General features: G+C 40.7%; 1 protein-coding gene across 9 annotated transcripts in view; it reads left to right on the forward strand.

Annotated features, from left to right (window-relative positions):
• LOC145450185 (uncharacterized) overlaps positions 1–20,244 on the forward strand; it is a 161,197-nt gene that overhangs the window by 35,428 nt on the left and 105,525 nt on the right. For all 9 annotated transcript variants that reach the window (XM_080328690.1, XM_080328689.1, XM_080328688.1 and 6 more), the window contains exons 21-35: positions 81–238; positions 307–467; positions 566–704; positions 775–789; positions 1,780–1,925; positions 2,179–2,271; positions 2,333–2,462; positions 4,554–4,664; positions 5,949–6,004; positions 6,074–6,243; positions 8,242–8,337; positions 8,590–8,759; positions 10,683–10,837; positions 10,911–11,052; positions 11,127–11,156. In XM_080328690.1, the coding sequence (XP_080184816.1) occupies positions 81–238; positions 307–467; positions 566–704; positions 775–789; positions 1,780–1,925; positions 2,179–2,271; positions 2,333–2,462; positions 4,554–4,664; positions 5,949–6,004; positions 6,074–6,243; positions 8,242–8,337; positions 8,590–8,759; positions 10,683–10,837; positions 10,911–11,052; positions 11,127–11,156 (1,772 nt within the window). The remainder of the gene's footprint in view (positions 1–80; positions 239–306; positions 468–565; positions 705–774; positions 790–1,779; positions 1,926–2,178; positions 2,272–2,332; positions 2,463–4,553; positions 4,665–5,948; positions 6,005–6,073; positions 6,244–8,241; positions 8,338–8,589; positions 8,760–10,682; positions 10,838–10,910; positions 11,053–11,126; positions 11,157–20,244) is intronic.

The following is a 20,244-nucleotide window of genomic DNA, read 5'->3' on the forward strand; positions in this document are numbered from 1 at the left end:
ACTTACGTGTAAATCGATATACTTTTAATTATACTTGAGTGAAGACGATGACTACTTGGCCACATCTGCCCATTGTACAGGCCTTATGGTGGATACAAGAACGATATCGCCTTGCTGAAGCTCGCCGAATCAGTTGATCTCTCATCGAAGTGGCACAAGCCGATTTGCCTTCCACGACCCGGGGCTACGGGCCCACCAGTCAACAGCACGTGCATAATTACTGGTTGGGGAATAAACGGTTAATTTCTGAGGAATTTGCTTAGTGATCGATTGACATTAAAATTATCGCGGTTTCAAAACGTTCAGACGGAGATTGGAATTCCGACTCGTCGGAGATTTTGGAGCAAGCTCATGTGCGTATTTTGGATGACACGAAATGCGCAGAGATCGCCGATAGCAACGGGAACAACGGCGATCACTTTATTTGCACCGGTCACCACGAACACGATAGGCAGAATGCGTGTTGGGTAAATTATTTATTTATAAATTTCATTTAGTACACAATCTCTTTGTACTGTCCACTGCTTATTTTTCAATCTTGACGTCATGCCTTGTTGCGTTTTAGGGCGACTCTGGAGGACCGCTGTCGTGTTTTGAGAAAGGGACATGGGTACAGTATGGCGTTACATCGCACGGGACTGGTCGATGTGGGGAAAGAACATTCTATACAAACGTTTCTTTGTATCTGGACAGTATTCAAGCTGGTAGGGATTTGAAACTTTGTAATCGGAGAGGCCTTTTTAAATCACACGACCTTCTTTGTTTTTTGTTCAGTGATCGACGGCACAAGTAAGTTATTATCAACATAAATTGCACATACTTTTCCGCATGAAATATATGTCAATATTGGTATCTTCAAAATACATACAAACAGTGTACACAATTACACAGTTCTGGAGAGCCGGAAGTCTAAATCAGTTTTTCAATGAAAATCGATGCTTAAAACTACGTTGCACCAGTCTGTCAATAATAATTATACAGTTATAACTATAGTAGTTTGCTTCTACTTACGAAATTGAAGCTATGTCATAAGTACTCAGAGGTGGTGTAATTATTTGAAGTTGCCGCTCTCGTACAAATATATTGCTACTCAATCACAAGGAGATATAGCGATTCAAAACTACTTCAGGCGGTAGTAAAACATCTAAGGTGCAACAAGTTCTTTAGTACAAGTAGTTTCGAAATTGCATCGTATAATCGCAAGTAACGCAAAACGTCCGATGACAGTACAAACAGCTGAAATCTTCAAATTTATAAAGAGTTGCTGTGAAACATAGTCCAATGCAAAGTTAAACGCGCTACTATCTTAAAAATTCAAAATGTAAAAGTAAATTTTTTGGCCGAAATACAGTAGAAATAGACGTAGAAGTAGTAGAGCACTTCGTTACTCTTAATCTCTGTTATTAACTTTAACTGAAATAAGGTTAAGAGATGAAAATGGCTCACAAATTTATTGGGCCATCGTGGTATCGTATGCGTTCGCTACGTCACCACCAATCATTACGTCACTTTTGAAATTTGGTCTGCTCTCCCGACCAAACTCTCTAGTTATCATCCTGGCTAAGCCTATGAATGTCGATAAAAGTCAACCAACAATCAAAGCAGCGGCTATCTATTCCACCTTGAAATCGCCGTACTGATGAGGTAACTGAGTAAGTGACTAATGCTAGAAAATTGAAGGGTTGGTATATAGTTGTACAATGTACAGCTTACTTGTTATGGCAGCTATTCTGCATTACCGCTGGCAACTGCGGCGTTGGTCTCATATCTGCTCTTCAGATTCAGGTCAGAGTTGCGACATACTACAAGTTCATGAAGGAGAAACGGGATCCGTGCTGTATCCTACTGAAACCCCGGATTTCATCGAACGCGACAGTTATGTGAGAAATAGCTGTTCGTGGCTACTCAAAGGCCCACCTGACACGGTTTGTGACCAGACCCATGATCGTTGTAATAATCTAACTCGAATATTTCGACAATGAAGATTGTCATCATATCAAAAATGCATTGCATCGAGTCTGCATATTGAATTGTGCAACAACGAACGTATTTGATTATTTTAGAAGTGTTTTGTTTGTCTCAATTTTCCAATTTTACTAGGTTAAAAATGAAAAATGATTCCCCAACTGTGCAATCAGTGACTATATTCTTTTCACGTCTGTTTCTTTCATTCTCCAGCTGCTTATAATACGCATCGAAGTGCCAAGCGACAAGAGTTTTTACAGCAGTTACCTCACGATTTACGACGGCAACTCCACATCTGATCGTCTGGTTAGTTTCCTCTTCATTACTGGTAACATGAGCATCGCCGCTATTTCTGATTCCCGCACAGGTATTCGACGAAACGGTGGCAATCCGTGACCGGTCAATTCGCGCATTCGAATCAACTTCAAACCAAGTACTTTTGAATCTTGATTCCAGCGACAGTCTGCTATCATTGAACATATCGTGGGAAGCAGTGGGTGTGTTCTATATATTCGATACGTGCTTGGGGGCATGGAATATGTGTCACACACGATTGTGGCTTTTGACTAGGGATAGTGTGAACGTGAGGTTCACGTTCGCGTTCTGTGTGTGAACCTCGGAAATTTTGAGGTTCGTGTTCACAAACGAGCCTTGATAGGTTCTGCACTGTGAACCTTTTTCATATATTGCAATTTTCAGTTCATTATTACATCTTTGGTTCAAGTTTATTGTAGTGTAGCTGCCGGCCACTCTATGCATGGCGCTGGCAGCATAAACAATCAACACTAAACGAGCATGCACCTTGACAATCTCAAAAATTTTACTTGCTCTGTTACAAAAGTTTGCTCAAAATATCCAGCTTTCCGTTTGTGAATATATAGTGACTCTCTGCTATGAGCTTGACCCGCAATCACACAACATCATGAGCTTGGTAGCTTTCGCACTCTATTTAACGTCCACTTGCGAATGAATATAACTTTATTAGTTACACGAGCTTTCGGAGCGCTGCTCCTTCATCAGGTGTCAAAGCGAAAGTCAAGAGCGAAATACACTACATGGAGTCAGTGAATAATGCTTATTACACCAATGAATTAGGTTGATATAATTTTCTATCTAGCTGGCGTATACGGGGTCAATCTTGACTTCATATGTATACTGTATTATACAAACTAAATCCTTGCGATTGGGGAGTTGGCTACTGCTGTATAACTTGTTAATGGGCTAGTATGGGTGCAAATAATAGAAACCCGTTTTACACTCTGGTCAATATCCGTGTAGCAATACTCAGACGCATAATACATTGTCCGGTCTGGCCTAAACCGTTAAGGCGTAAAGCTTATTTTCCCTGGCAAGTCCTCGTCGAAATTGTTGGCAAAGCGATGGAATATATTGACTTTATAGGATTATTATATCATTTGACTGCATGCATTTGGCGACGTTTAAAACGTCAATATGTACTTCAGCATTGTGCCATTGCTAGGTATCGTGTACAGTATATTAATATAGGCTATCACTTCATTAAAATATAGGGTTGCAATTAGCAATATCACGTCACGTGACCTCATGAGGTTCACGTTCGCGTTCACAAAGAACCTTTCAAAAAGGTTTGCATTCACGCGAACCTGAACCTTTCAGAGGTTCACACCATCTTGACCGTTATGATATCATTACATCCGATAAGAACACTACATTTTTCAATTAACCCCGTTTCAAAAATATCTAGTTAGTGTGAGCAATTCACGAATAAAATTGATAAGTTTCGTCTTCGCATCTCCTATGGCCGATAACTTGACACTTTACTAAAATATTTTGAAGTATACTGAGTTAAATCTCAAGTCTTTTCTGAAAATAATTGTATATATGTTTAATGACTGCCCTTGCGAATTCGCCTATTTGCGGATATGATTCATGTATTCTTTAGTCAGGACTGAACACTATGCTGTAAATCAGGGGTCGCCAGCTCAAAACGGGTCGCGGGCCACTTTCCAGAATTCGTGGAGGCCGCGGGCCGCCTGATTTCAATATTGAGATAAAATTGGGCAACGTAGTTTAAGTACCACGTTTTGATAACTCTGCGTCAGTACTATGGGCACTGAAATCGTGTGCAGTCATGTTAAGAATAGCCACTGGGATTCGGTTTGTGGTTGCGCCTGGCGCGAAATTTTTTTCATATTCATGAGTGAATGTCGTCATAAATATTAGTATAGTCTCACATATTACTATCAAATGTTTGTCCTTTCTCGGCCCATGTGATCAGGTTCAACCACCGGTAGAGTTAGGGAAGTTATTAATTCTTTGTTTCATCTTTGGGTGGACCAATTGTTAGTAGTCCCGTTGTTGCATGCTGTTATCGCGCGATTTTTGTAAGCATATTGAATTAATTTGATTGAATAACCCCCTAGAAAGTCTACATTTTTTCCACCCGCGAGTAATTAACCACAGGTTCAGAATCACTGAGATAGTATAAGTGTTGATGCAAGTTTAAAGAAAGTTTAGCCAACTGAGCGTCTTAATTTCCCAATTAGTTGGCGCGGTTGTTTGGTACTAAATCACATATAGAAGACATACAATGTTTTTTTCTGTTCCAGTTGCCTGTTCAGCCGATGAGTTCCGCTGCTGGGATGGTTCGTGCGTTAATGGGGCGTTGAAATGCGACAATCGCAGTGATTGTGACGATGGAAGTGACGAGAAGATATGCTGTGAGTACACAAGAGGAAATGTTTGCTTGACTCGCGTATGCATGCTTACATATCTAGAATAATTGTACAATTCACAACCGTACATATATACCCGCATGCAGTGGGAATATTCCATACTGTGCATGTGCAGTGAATGTCGAATGTCGATGATAGCTACGGTTGTGTTTAAAACAAAAATAAACTTAAAACAAACACGTTTAAAACAAGGCCATTGTTCATAACATGTTTTTTGTTTGTTTTGAAGCCATGGCGTCATTTGTGACGTCATAATGTATTGATATTGCCAATAGGTTCTATGACGAAATAGACTTTCAACCTCTGTCATATACGGACGAAAAATATCTTTAACCAGGACTACATCGTCTTGCAGCATTTTTACGGTCTGTGGTCAATGACCACTGGTCATCATCATCAGAACATTCATTCCGTACCAATGATTTATATCTATGTACCATAGCGGTTGAACCAACTATTTTGAGGGTTCCAACCATCCCATAACGTTTACATCGGCTATAGCAGGTGGTAATCGTCGTCCGTATGCTCAATTGCTCAGACATCATGTTTTTGTAAAGTATTTACACATTTTTGGCATAATTATGCAACTTAAAAAAACACAATTTGTTTTGTTTGAAACATGTATATAAAGTGATTTGAACAACTATTTGTTTCAAATGCAACCCTAATGATAGCACTAGCCGAATGATGTACAAGTGTATTAGGATTGTATTTAAAACAAATGGTTGTCTAAAACACTCTGTTTAAACATGTTTTAAACTAAGGCATTTTAAGAAATTGTGTTTTTTTCCAAGTTGTATAATTATGTCGTAATTGTGTAAATACTTTCCAAAAACATGTTGTACGAGCCTACGGGCGACAATTACCACCCGCTATAGCTGACTCAAGCTATAGCGGTTGGTTGGAACCCTTTAAAATAGTCGGTTCAACAGCTATAGTATAACGTAGATATAGATCATTGGTACGGAATGACTGCTCAGATGATGATGACCAACGACCGTAAAAACGCTGCAAGACGATGCAGTCCTGGTTAAAAATGATTTTGGTCCCTATGTGAGAAGGGTTGGCAGCCTATTTCGTCAAAGGAGCCATATTTACCCTACATTTTCAATTGTGAATACCAATCGACTATGATGTCGCAATTGAATATGCGTGACGCCATGGCTTCGAAAGCAAAAACAAAAAACAAAAAAAACTTGTTATAAACATGCTTGTTTTGAATTTATTTTTGTTTTAAACACAGCCCTATGTGTATTGATCTCATTGCAGCTCGACCAGAACCAGTCGAATGTGGGCGACAAGATATTGCTCCGGAATTCAACTGGGTAAGAGCAGCTATATAGAAATTAGATCTCGGATTACGCGACATGTTTTGATTGTATCGTATCTTTTAGAATGCCAGGGTGATCGGAGGATCTATTGCCGTGAATGGATCTTGGCCCGGTCAAGCATATATCGGACGAAATTACGAAGGATCACCGTATTTATCGTACCTGTGCGAGGCGACAATACTTAATCACCGCTGGGTGCTTACTGCGGCTCGATGCGTCCTGTATATATCGGAGTGAGTCTGAGTATTCTCTATTAAATCTATGTCATATGCTAGTAAACAATGTAGGACAGTGGTTCCCAACCTTTTTCATTTCGTGCCTCCCTTGGCCGAAATTTGAGACAAAATTCCCCCCCTAGGAGAAATAATCTGCCCGATGATTAAAAAAGGTCATTTTCACCTCGCAGCGCAAACAACTGTTGACTGAAGAATAAGACGGGCGGTACCGAGTGTTTGTTTCTAGCAGGGCTGTAACAACACTATGTAAACGTCCAAAAACAATGGTCTTGGTCCAAATCAAACAAATTCTGGAAGGCTTGACTCAACAGACCCTCACACTTCGATTTGTGTTTTCGACTTACCCTGCACCAATCACTAATATAACTGCTGTGAAAAACCAGTATGCATAAATTTACTGGTTACGCGATTTTTTCTCAATTTTGCGTATGCATCAATCAATCAATCAGCTGGTTTATTAATATGTTCATCGTTTCAAAACATCACAAGACTGCAATACAATGAAAAGATAGGAAGGTGTCGAAACAACTTCGAGTAGCCTTTGGCCAATAAGATTGGTACTTTCATATATAGCAGGGTTGACCAGACTAAAGTCATCATCTTTTGATGACTCGACTTGACTCGAGTCATTTTCTCAAAATGCGGAAACGAATCGACTCGACTCGACACAATCTGTGTATTGACTCTACTTGGACTCGAGTCATTGTGCATGACTCGAACCAAGCCATATGACTCGAGACTATAGCACGGCCAAGACCGACATTTTATTGTAATTTCGAAGAACAGTAAAGTGACCACCCTCTTGGAATTTCGTCTATTGGTCCTGGTACTTGACAATGCGACAAGAAACTTCTCAAAGTGAGGAGAATTAGTATATTATAAATCCAAATCATTCAATATCACCAAACAGAGTTATAGAAAGTGGGGTTTAACAAAACTTCAACTGGAAACTGATCGAGCAGTTAACACAATGACTTGGACTCGGACTCGAGTCATAATACCATGACTCGGACTCGACCCTCTGCTCGATGACTTGGACTCGGACTTGACTCAATGGTGAATTGAAAATGACTCGACTTGACTTGAGCCCAAACTATGAAAGTGAGATTGACTTGCGACTCGGAGCCTCGTGATCTTGGTTACAGCCCTGATATATAACATACACCTCATCAGATTTCCTGCTGGAGCTCATTGAAATTTAGGACACCCATTTCGTTTCGGCAACATGGCACCAAGTTTAACATGTCTTTTTTCGATCGGGTAGCTGTTCACTAAAAATAAAGCAAGGCTAGAGCGATCTCTTTGACTTGAATCGATGACGTTGGAATATTTTGTCACTATGTCTGAAAATGTTGATTTGAAAATATAGGATAAATACTTTCACCAGAGGCCTTGTTGTGATAGATTCGGTCCGACATTTGCTCGCTCAGGATATATTTGATTCAGAGGCCGTCGCTGGCCTACAAAAATTGTCTTGCGAACTGCAGCACATCTGAACTAGTTTAAAAAAATACAAGGGGGAATTTGTATGTGAAAAATAGATTTCAAATAGCATTTTGAACATACTTTCAGCAAATAAAAACTGCCATAAGGAGCATACGTTCGGATATAACTGGTTGACTACATGACAGTTCGGACATGACCAATTTGGGAAATCCGTTACAATTCTAAAGTGGAATTCCTCCCTAAAATTGCAAAATTCCCCCATGGGGGGAATTCCTCCCCGGTTGGGAACCACTGATGTAGGATGTAGCTTCTAATATTGAAATATCGAGATATCTCAAATGTATATTTACGTGCCTGAAACTATTTGAGAAACAGATGTGATCAGTCGGAATATGCGCCTAAGATGGCCCTTGGTCTTCATTTCCTAATTTCTTTTCCATACGAAACATTTTCGCGCAAATTTGTGGCATTCTGCATTTTTTTTGAAAATCTATAATCAGATTGATGGCGCTTTGTTTGAGAAAATTGATTCAAGGTTTCTTATTTCAGGAATTACATTGTCGTCGTGGTGGGAAATCATGACGTAGTAACTCGTTACAACGAAGACGAAATGTATCGCGTGGCTAGTAAACACGTCCATCCCAGGTACACAAGGCGTGTTTGACGTATAAATAAACAATTTTTATACACGAAAATATATACGTACAAGCCCAATGTATGCCTTAATACAACAATTTGAGTAGTTATCGCACGAATACCATACGCGTTAAATCTGCTCTCGATACAAATCATTATATATTTTGGTATATAGTTTATTCGATATACTGAGTACCCATTTGGAAACGTGCTGCGAAGTCTCAACACATGTTAATGATCGTTCGTAAATTCCTGTTGCAGATATTTATCCTCGCACTATAGTAGATTCGTGCTCGACATCGCCATTTTGGAATTGCAAAAGTCGATCGAGTTTTCGTCATACATACAGCCTGTATGTTTCGCACAAAGCAATGATTTCACCGAGCCAGAAGTGGGCGAGCAATGCGTGGTACTGGGCTGGGGGCGAACAGGTATACGCTATGCGGTCAATCTGCGGTTTCATATAGTTTGATACGCAAATTCAACCGACAAAAGGTGTAGGCTCTATTGCGATATATACATATCAGCCGTTGATTGTCTTTGACTGAAGTTCACTTCGTGTTTAAGTTTTTGGGCTTGATATCAGATGCATTTACCTACCTTCGCTATAAACGTCAAAAGAAATTGTTGATTTTCGGAGGGACGGATATCAGGATTGGAAAGGGGGGATAATAGGGTTGAGGGATATCAGGATCAGAGGGGGCTTAGGGTCAAAGTTGGAGTTAGGGCAGGGGTGACAAACTCAACTTGCGTCGCGGGCCAGATTCAAATTTTCGGATAGCTCGCTGGCCGAACCAGTCACATAATTCCAAAATGTTACCTCAGAATCGATTCACTTGTTTGTCACCTAACTAGTATATTATCGAGCCTATATACATAATAGAACATTACGGATCAGAGTGGTTCTATTCTCGCAGCACCTTTATTCGCAGACAACGGAATTGGCAAGAATGCGATCAGTGGCCGGCTGAATGCAGCTGTAAACCTCTGAAACGTGTCTCTAATTGCGATGTGAAGTCTGCACATTTTTGTGCTTCCTATAATGTTTCAGTCGTAATCTGGCGTTAGCCCTGAATATGCATTGTTGAGATTTCAAGAGATTTAACCGTAAAGGCAAACATTGGAATTTGTTCATTATACATCAAGATTTTGATTATGTTGGCCGCCGGGAACACTTTTTGTCTGAAGAGATACAGCAGTGCGACCACATATATTTGAATGATATTTTTGTTTACCTATTATATTCTTCATATAACTTATATATGAGGGTTACAGATTGACGTTGTCGCGTCTGTGAATATGTACTTTTTGCTATATTTTCCATAAAACCCTGAAATTAGTGTGCGATTTTTTGCCTTCTCTGAATAGATAGGGTGTCAATGCCACCGACTTGTTCCAACTGATGACTAGAGTAAATATAGAACACCGCTGTGGCAGGGTTTTAATTTGACGTATGAACATGAGTGACATATGCTGCATTGAGGGATTATTTAATGGAAATATGGAAACTAAAAATCTCAACATTTGTAGGAAATGTGCTTGATAATACAAGCATTTTCCATCTACTCGGAATTGCTTCGCGGGCCGGATCAAATCGACCTGATACGTCCCGCGGGTCGTATGTTTGATTCCCCTTGGTTAGGGTATCCCAAGATTAGGGTTGGGGGATATTATGGTTGGGAGAGGGTGGGATATTATAGTTGGGGAGGGGTATATTAGGGTTGGATATGGTGCCCCTCACCCCAATCCTAAACTTTGGATACCATAACCCCAACTCAATCTTCCCCAACCCTAATCTGGGGATGCCCTAACCCAAACGCACCTCCAACTTTAATATCGCCTACCCCCAACCCTAATATCCTGCTCCCCCAACCCTAATCTTGGGATGCCCTAACCCTAACCCACCTCCAACTTTAATATCACCTCTCCCCAACCCTAATATCCTGCTCCCCCAAACCTAATTTTGGGATATCCCAACGCCAACTTTGACTTCAACGCACATCCAACCCTAATAGCTCCTTACCATTCCCCAACCCTAATATCCGCCTCTCCAAAGGGAAAAAACAATTTCTTTTGACGTTTATAAATTATGTCGTGTTCAAGAGAAACATTTGTTGGTACCATGGGAAGCACTGCTTCGATATCGGGCGTATATCGAAGAAGCGCCTAAGCCAGTAGGTTACATACCAGGCTAAACTAAAAATTCTTCCTTTGAGTTTTTCGTTGTAAATTCAATTTCAAGTTGAGGATACTATATTGCGTGCAGGACATGGCTATTACCAAATCGAAAGACTGTATCTCCTAACTCCCTATCACCCTAAAAATAGCTTATTTTCCAACTTTCGCTTTGTTAGAGGATGGGACTTATCGATCGACCAGCTTACGACAGGGCCGAGTTCCAATCCTGAATAGCTCAGTATGCGAAGAACAATTAAACTATTACGTATTCAACGAAGAATACATGATATGCGCCGGCGATCCGGAAAACGGGGGAATAGGAGCCTGCGCCGTAAGATATTCGATATCATTATACCTTGTACGCATCCTAGACATCACACAATAATTAATCCATATCACTGCAGAACGATTTTGGACCCCTTATGTGCTTTCGCAATAATACATGGATGCAATTCGGAATCGTATCAAGACAGACCAGTTGCGGAAGATCTGAAAGAGTCGATGTTTTCACCAAAGTTTCGTCTTATTCCCAATGGATTATGGAAGGTATTTGAGAAAGTTGTAGTACAAAAGTATCACTTGCATCAAATCTGATGACTGCTATCACCTTGTTTTGGCAGTGACGAATGGAACATCTGAATCAGTAGAAGGTACATTTGAATATAATGATCCTAATTTTAGAACATTCCAATGTATCAATATTCTTGTGTATATTTTATAGCGATTTACAACATCACTAATCAAACGTCTGGGACCATTTCATCCCTGAATTATAGCCCTACTGGACGATATCCAGCTTCCTCAAGCATCACTTGGCACGTCACCGCCCCGGAAGGTTCGGTAAGGCACTTAAAGTGCTGATAGTGTCAATCAGGGATTTGGGGCAATCGTAAATTCTTAACTGCTCCATCTCCGGCTCCGGGGCTCATTCATACCATTGCTCCGGCCCCAGCAACTATGGATCGGTTGTAGCCGTCGCAAGGAACCATCATTTTGTGGGGTATGCAAAGTCCTGTAACGTGATGATTACTTCGTGCAGTCTGTTGATGACGCCATATCAGTACGAGAACGCAATTTACTCTATGCCATTGCACGTAGCTAGAAAAGGTGGTGCCAACGAGGCAACAATTCCTAATTTTTTGAACGATTATCGTAAAATTATGAGAATTCAGCCATCAGTAAAAGCATGGCATCTTATGAAATGCATCGGAGCCGGAGCTACTGTTCATAGAACCGGCTCCAGCTCCGGCTCCTCTTGAATTGTATGTAGAACTCCTGCTCCAGCTCCTGCTCCACTGAAAATGCTCGGCTCCGGTGCTCCGGCTCCTTGCTCCGGCTCCCAAGCCCTGGTGTCAATACGAAATCTCTATTTATTTATGTGCATTTAACAGCTGATAGCAGTCAAGTTCAATCCGCTCTTTCACATCGAAGAATCCAATGGTGATGAGTTATGCGCTTACGATTATTTGACTGTGTATGGTGTGCAAAACGGAGTGCCCGTGATGGTATGTTAAGCAATCTATACTTCTTTTTTACGAATACTCTTCATTACATATTATTACCCAGTATGGCAACAGAAGGTTCTGCGGTAGCCTCGCGCCGCCTGACTTTGAAACGCAAGGAAATTCGCTCATCGTGGAGTTCAAAAGTGACATCGCCATTCAATATATTGGTTTCTCGTTATCATGGAAAGCAGTTGGTGAGTTTCGTGTCACAAAAGCCCCATATTAATGATGAAGATGTGAAAGCTCTCAAATAAGTAGTTCTAAAAAGAGATTACCTCGAGGGGTTGCGTATACGTTTAGCATCCTATTATCGGAGGTTGCTTTCGTGACAGACGCAAAATCAATATAGCGACACTACAAATAGGTGCAATTGTCCAAAATATGTTAATGTTGATACATGAGTTATTCCGTACTTACTACAATCTGACTGATAAAAGTCGTAAAAATATTTACCGAAACTGGTGCCTATACTTTACAAAATGCAAATTGTAAAAATTAAGTATATTTACCTAAATAACTGTAGAGGTGGTAGAAGTGAATGTCCGGTCAATACCGAGAAAAAACTATCACCGAGAATGGACACGACCGAGAATGGGCATCACATAGAATGGACATTACCGAGAATGTATATTACTGAGTATGTACAATGTACATATCCAGATAACCTAACGAGCATCACGGCGTTGCCACATTTGCTGTCGATTCTCATGTATAAATTTCTCGACAATGTCTGAAGTTCATTCGTGTTTGTATACTCGAATTAACGATGTAAAACACTGTATAGTTAAATCCTTCATGTGAATATCAAACGAAAGTCACAAAACGTGGACTATCCATTTTGTGTCATCAAATAGGGAGAGTAAAACCTGAATTGACAACGGTTGATGTTGTATGTGGATTTAATGGTGCTTGACTACCATGGTCTTGTGCACCAGACCCCTTCGAAAATAATACACCGCAAAAATGAGATTGATCAGGCCACTAACACGAATTGGCATCGGAGTAGGGGGGTCAATTCACCAAAAACAAAACAGACCTACTGTTTCTGCAATATCTGATCCGAATAGTCGATTTGATATGCGTGCATACCGCATAATTACCTGCATTCACACAGAACACAATACCACTTATGATAACAATTAAAAATCGTTGCTGACACCCTGGAATCACAGCCCTCACTCGCTAACCAATTGTTGGAAATCACTATTGGCTTTAGTATTCAATATAATGTGAAAAAATAAAAACGGGGTACAGTCTACCAGTGATTGCACCATATCCTGACATTTTCGTTAACAAGTTGAAAGTTAATGGAATTATATATACCCATTGGCCTAAATGCATCCCTAATTGCTAGATATCATATACTACGCAGGTTGATCAATCCACAGTATATATCGTAAATCAGTACCTAACTTTTTGGCCAAGAACCTAAGATTTTCATAGGCATTACATAGATCCCTTTGACGGTGGACCTACGCCTTCCAAAGGGTTCAGGAACCGCAATTTAGGAATTTAGCGTTACACACTTGTCTTGTCGCTCGAGGCAGACTCATTTCAATACTTTTTTCAAACATTTCCATCGAAAACTCTCATTAAAATCTATATGCCTTATATTTGGCATTTTCATTTTTTTGGTAGTTAAGGCATTTGGTTTCCGAAATGACCAAAGTAAATCGGCGTGGATATAAGCATGACCTTGCTGCACGTGCACATGTTGATTTAGAGGTGCGCACGCCGCATGCTGAGAAACATTGTCTTATTTCTGAATTGGACGTTATTCGTTGATAGTAATTATTCGTAGCGCCAAATTGGATGATGTGTTATCGTTTTAGGATTGAAAATCATTCAAGCGCATGATCGTTTATTCCAGTACCCATTTGCGAACGTAAGTAGGAAAATGCATCGAAGCAGCCGCCCAGAATGCTAATATAGTTCGCATAGCCTACAATTGCCGCGATGCGAGCTAGTCAATGCGGTGTCCGAAGTCCGAACCCTAGCCTGGTGTCGAATTAAGAGGGCAATTAGTGATTGGATGCGCGCTTTCCAATTTCTGATCATCAGTTTTCTGTATTCATTTCGTATTCTTGAATAGCCGCTCATACCACTTGCGAGCTTGTGATGTAATTGATTACTGACTTGTAGGCTACAGTGCACCAGATTGTCAGTGGCACTGATTTTGAATTTATTCAACTCGTTTGATGGGGAACCGACTTGATCGACAACGAACAGACTGGTAACGAGCGCACCAATATCGAATTTTAAGCTATTGGGTATATTTGGTAAAAAGTGGATTGCTGGTGATAAGATCACGTCATGCGCTCATTTCTGCAGTTACGGCGGAGATAATAAAGTTGGATTAGCGATAAAGTCAGCATTTATCAACCCAGGATTACGAAACCGGTTGATCACAGCGCATAAAGTTAGTGTTATTCTCATGATTTAACGAAGGTGTTATTCTCATGATTTAACAAACTAGCGATTACTATTTATCTATAGAAACTGCGTATACACTGCGTACCATTCCTACTCCCAAACATTTCCGATAATGACTGCTTGGTGGCTGACGCACAACCTTGCAGGGCCCATCTTGTACAGTACATCCGTAATTGAACACACACGGACAAATTGATTTTGCTCTTGTCTCCCAAAGACTTACAGGTTTATTGAATCCTTTTAAACGTAACGTTGAATCTCATTGCACAAATGAATATATTGCACAAATGAATATATCTCACGTGTATAACATACATGTACGTACAGACACGTATTTTCTCTCAATATTTCACACCAGCATACACATAATACATGTTTTCGTCGGGTTATTATTTGCTATGTAACGCTTCGCTGCACGCTTCGCTATATATCACCAAAAACGTCGTTACCAATACCTATGTTTCATTTCCTATCATGTCTCAAGATATTTTACTGACTTCACGTTATTTATTATGATCAAGTTAATTACCAAAATATATTCCGTTAAACCGCCATTGCGGATCGATATCAATATTTTATAATCCGTTTCTTAGCTGTACACCGTACGAGTTGGACACGATTTTCATTTCGCGATGATGATAATTCTGGCGATGACAGTGGCAGTATGGTCATTATTGTCATCAGCAGGCTGCTGAGATGTCTATACTTTCATTCAACAAATTTACAACTGACAGCCTATAACACGCTTTCGCATTATCATGCAACAGATAACGCCACTTGATTGAAAACTCGGGACACCTCTACCAGAGATGAGCGGATTTGAAATTTCTATGTCCTAATCCAATCCAAATCCGAACCTTCAAATCCAAATCCGAATCCTAATCCATAACTTTTTCATATTCAAGTCCATGTCCAATCCTAATCCGATTCCAACTGGAAATTCAGAGAAAAAAAAACTAATTTATGCAATGGAGGGATTCGAAAATTTTCTATCACAACCAATGATTCACTTGATTCAAGATAACCTAGTAACCATAAGCACATAACTGATCTGAAAAAATTTTGTCGCCATTCGCCACACGACATTTCAATCTCCCAGAAAATAGGTAAATCCAATCCAAATCCTAATCCGTTCTGAAAAAAATATCTAATCCAAATCCGACAAAATTTCCCAAATCCTGTTTTTTCAAAACGTAATCCTAATCCATGCTCATCTCTGACCTCTACTATAGAAATTAAACATGGAACGGCAACGACCGATTTTGCAGCTTCGTTCCGCTTCGCTGAGGCTGGAGTGGAGAATTGTTTTGGGTAAGCGACTGTAGAATTTCTGGCAATCCAAAAGCTATCTTCCCGAGCGCAGAAATTACTGAATCTGGCCTTGATCGAAAGCTACTGAATCTGGCCTTGATTGTTCGAACAATGCCGATATTTCAGACTTGGAGGACGGATTCTAGGTGGATCAGTGCCTGATCATTATTCTAATTCATATTTTTGGAATCGGTGCAATAGTAGCTTTCGATCAAGACCAGATTCAATAATTTCTGCGCTCGGGAAGATAGCTTTTGGATTGCCAGAAATCCCACAATCGCTTACGCAAAACAATTCTTCACTCCAGCCTCGGCGAAGCGGAACGAAGCTGCAAAATCGGTCGTGGCCGTTCCATGTTTAATTTCTATACCTCTACTAACCATCGCGCGTAACCTTCTCCAACTTAATGCGGCGCGATTAACAGTATTAAATCACACGATTAGCATTCTTCCGGATCAGCTAACTTTATTATCTTAGCCTAATATGGGCCCCGATTAGCAGTTTTTAATCACATCATTAGTATTCTCCTGGATCAGCTAACTTTATTATCTCCGCCCTGAGTTTGAACAAATCGCACCATTTCAAGATTAAATTGGACTGTATGACTTGATAACGACCGATGTACCGGTATTAAAGCGTCACGTCACTGTTTTAATGCTGTATCACGTGTACCATGTACATTGTACATGCAATGGCATGGAGTAAATTGCGTTCTCGTGCGGATATGACATTATCGACAGACGACACGAAGTAATTATCACGTCACAAGAATTTGCATATCCCCACAAAATGATGGCTCCTGCGACGGTTACAACCGAGGATTGCTGCTGGAGTCGGACCAGTGGTATCGATGAGCTCAGGAGCTTGGAGCCGGAGCTAATTCTTCATAGAAGAGAGCTCTGGAGCCGGAGCTGAAGCAGCGTTAAGAATGTACGATTGCTCCAAAGCCCTGATTACTATCCACCAGTGATACCAACACATTATATTTTCCGCGATTTTTGGGGAAGCTGCGAGGCAACTTATCTATTTTTTTCGATTTCAGACGGCTGTGCAACTGGCGAGATGAGGTGTTGGGATAAGACGTGCGTTCCCTCTGCTTCCAAATGTGACGGGACGGTTGACTGCCAGGATGGCGAAGACGAATTTCAATGCGGTGAGCGTTAACATCTCATGCATTTCTCGAGACTCCAGACTAACATAACATTCTCATCTATACAGCAACAGCAGTTGCCGGGTCATCGGAATGTGGTAAAGCGGAAGTCGCTCCTGACTTTTCTTTTGTGAGTAAGAGTGATTAACAATTGAAGTCAAAATCTTAATCTAATATAGCGCCATGTGCTTAGTTTTCGCTGCTGTGTTTTATGAATTCCGTTCCGTTTTACAGACTCCGCTGATCGTCGGTGGTAATCACTCCGTAGAAGGTGCGTGGCCTTGGCAGATAGGACTATATGTCGACTATGGGGGCAGTAGGCGGTTCACTTGCGGTGGAACTCTGATTACCGACAGACACGTACTCACAGCAGCGCGTTGTATATCGAGGTTTGCGTGTTGCATCAATGTTAGCAGGCGTGTCTGGATTTATATTACTCTACACTACTCTATAGGTACAACAATTATGTTGTAGTCGTCGGAGACTACGAAAAATCACGCGTATCACCTAATGAAAAGAACATCAGTGTCCAAACAATTATGGTACATCGATATTACAAGTAAGAATATCATGCTATATAGGAATGGTGCGAATTGCGTATTGTTGTGTAACCGTCCGATTTACGGCGTCGTTAATTTCATATGTTCGATATTGTGAATCCGACCCAAACAACAAGCATGGATAGAATGTCATTCAAGTGACAACATCGAAATGATACTGACAATCGTTTCCAAACAAACACGATCCAGCAATACAAAACAATGAATTTGTGAGCTATAATAATCTTATTAACTTTTTCTTCCTCGGATCATCAGTCCCGAATAAACTCTTGTGCAGCGATTTCTTGTTATAGAACAATCAATTCAGTAGAATGCCTTCTGCTATAGCACTGTGTCGATGTTTTCACAGACACTACGCATACGCATACGCATACGAATATGACATTGCTATTCTCATGCTCAACGAATCAGTCGACCTTACATCGAAGTGGCACAAATCCATTTGTCTCCCAGAAGCCGGATATAGGGGCCCTCCGAATAACAGCACCTGCATCATTACTGGCTGGGGGGCAATAGGTAAGATGCCGAATCGTAAATTCGCAGTGATGGTCACGCTTTCCGTGATTCAGATGGAAGCTCGCACAGTCCGGCTATCTTACAAGCGCGCCTAAAGATATTGAACGACGCAAAGTGCGACGAAATATACGACGACACCTATACGGATGGTAGTCACTTCATATGTGCTGGGCCCTATAACGATCGGGAAAACGCGTGCTTTGTAAGACTCTCATTGATTGCATATTCTCGTGATCCTCGTGCTCACTCTACTCAGTTACCTACTTCATCAGGGTGATTCGGGAGGGCCGCTTGCGTGCTTTGACGGCGAGAAATGGGTGCAGCAGGGAATTACATACGGAACTGGTACCTGTGGAGAAAGGGCTTTATATTCTAACATCTCTTTGTACCTGGATAGCATTCATGCTGGTGAGATTCGCGAAACAGTCCATTCACGGAAATGGTACATTCATAACGTTATTTTCAATTTTTACAGCTCTGGACTTCCAGGGTGAGTCAATTTTGGTTGTAGGCTACGCCGTCGATCGACTATGAAATTTTACGCGACTGGTGGTACATAGCGTATTAGTCATTGTGACTTTAGGCAGAACCCCGTAACCGCTGTATACGTTAGTAAATTTAAGATCGGTAGAGGCGGAACTCTATTGATCTCCGTCAGTGCTTCTTCATTCAATATGTCGTCTTTTCTAAAGATGAAGTGTGCGCAGAGTTGGAGATTTTAGAAGGGACCTCGGGATCAACTAGCTTTCCGATAAACGCGTCGGACTTCGAGGTTTTCGGCAATTATGACGGTCATAATTGTTCTTGGCTGTTTAAGGGGCCCGAAAATACGGTAAGTGGCCAACGTCTGTAAAATACGTCACTGTAGGCGACAACTTTGCAACCTATTGTATACAGCTTCTAATTATACGGGTAGAGGTTCTCGTTTTGACTAGCTACTACTACGACTACTACTACGGAGGTAGATATTTGACGATATACGACGGCAATTCAACTTCGGACAGAAAGGTAACAATGCTGTTTCACTTCAACTCTTGGGCATATAGTGTGCTGATATCGCAGAGTATGAACTGTTAGAAAATCAGCGTTGAATATAAGATGAAGTCGCGTTTTTTTGTTACGCAATAATTACGATCAGGTCGCAAGTCGCAACTGCTCGCCCAGATAACTAAACCTATAGTTCGCCCAAACACGACTTTGTGACGCGCAGCACGCAGATGTAAGCCTTTCATCAAAACATTCATTTACTGTACTAATTCCTATTATTAGGTATTTGACGACACTATACGATTGAGTAACCGACCGATACGGGCTTTCGAATCTACTTCGAACCAAGTTCTGATCAACTTCGTTTCGTATTATGACGGCACGTCCTTCAAGATTTCCTGGGAAGCTGTTGGTTAGTATTATCGCTAAACCACATCTATTAGGCAAGGGTATATGATGCGTACATTGAACAGCACGTGTTACATCATGAAATGGAATCCAATAATGCCCCGTATATTCGAACGGGAAAAATAAGAGTTGATTAGTAAGTGGCTATATGAATTATAGTTATGGTGTAACCATTTTTCTTTTCTGATTTATAGCTACATGGTATGACATGTTTGGGTAAGACTGCAAATATTGTAACATGTGATAACATACGATGTATATCGCTTTCGAGACTCTTAGACCCTAGACTAAATGCTATCATTTTCTTGCTATATGGTGTTTTTTAAAGACGCGATCGAGTGAATCAGCATGCTATAAATCAGAGGTCTCAAACACGCGGCCCGCGACGGCATTTTGGAATTTCAAGTAATCGACAATATATTTAAGTGCCATATATATTTTTAGATATAAGAACTTAAAGTTCACGCAAAAACTACTATAAAAATCACTGAAATCCCAACAAACATCACAATCACATCACTTTTAAAGCTACCATGCGGTAGAAGATCAGCTATTACGTCAAATTTCTAGTTCATGATGATAAAACATGACCCGTTGATGATTCGCGAATGAAAATCGTGATTTTTTTGTGCGACCTTCTCGTTAAATTACTTGATTTCGGATTGACTGGGTGATTAAATAAAAATGACTCGAGTTGAGTCGGGTCAAACGCTGAAATCGGAGAAGGACTTGCGACTCGGAATGGTGACTTTGTAATCCTACGGACGCATCAATCTATTTGCAACTTTCATGGGGAATAGTAATACATCAAAAGGTCGTAGCTCGCGTTGCGTAGGGTATATATCATATTTAATCAGGTCAGTATGGC

This window comes from Botryllus schlosseri, chromosome 11 (assembly GCF_051294905.1).
Source record: "Botryllus schlosseri isolate E-star chromosome 11, Bs_hap1, whole genome shotgun sequence".
Lineage (NCBI taxonomy): Eukaryota > Metazoa > Chordata > Ascidiacea > Stolidobranchia > Styelidae > Botryllus > Botryllus schlosseri.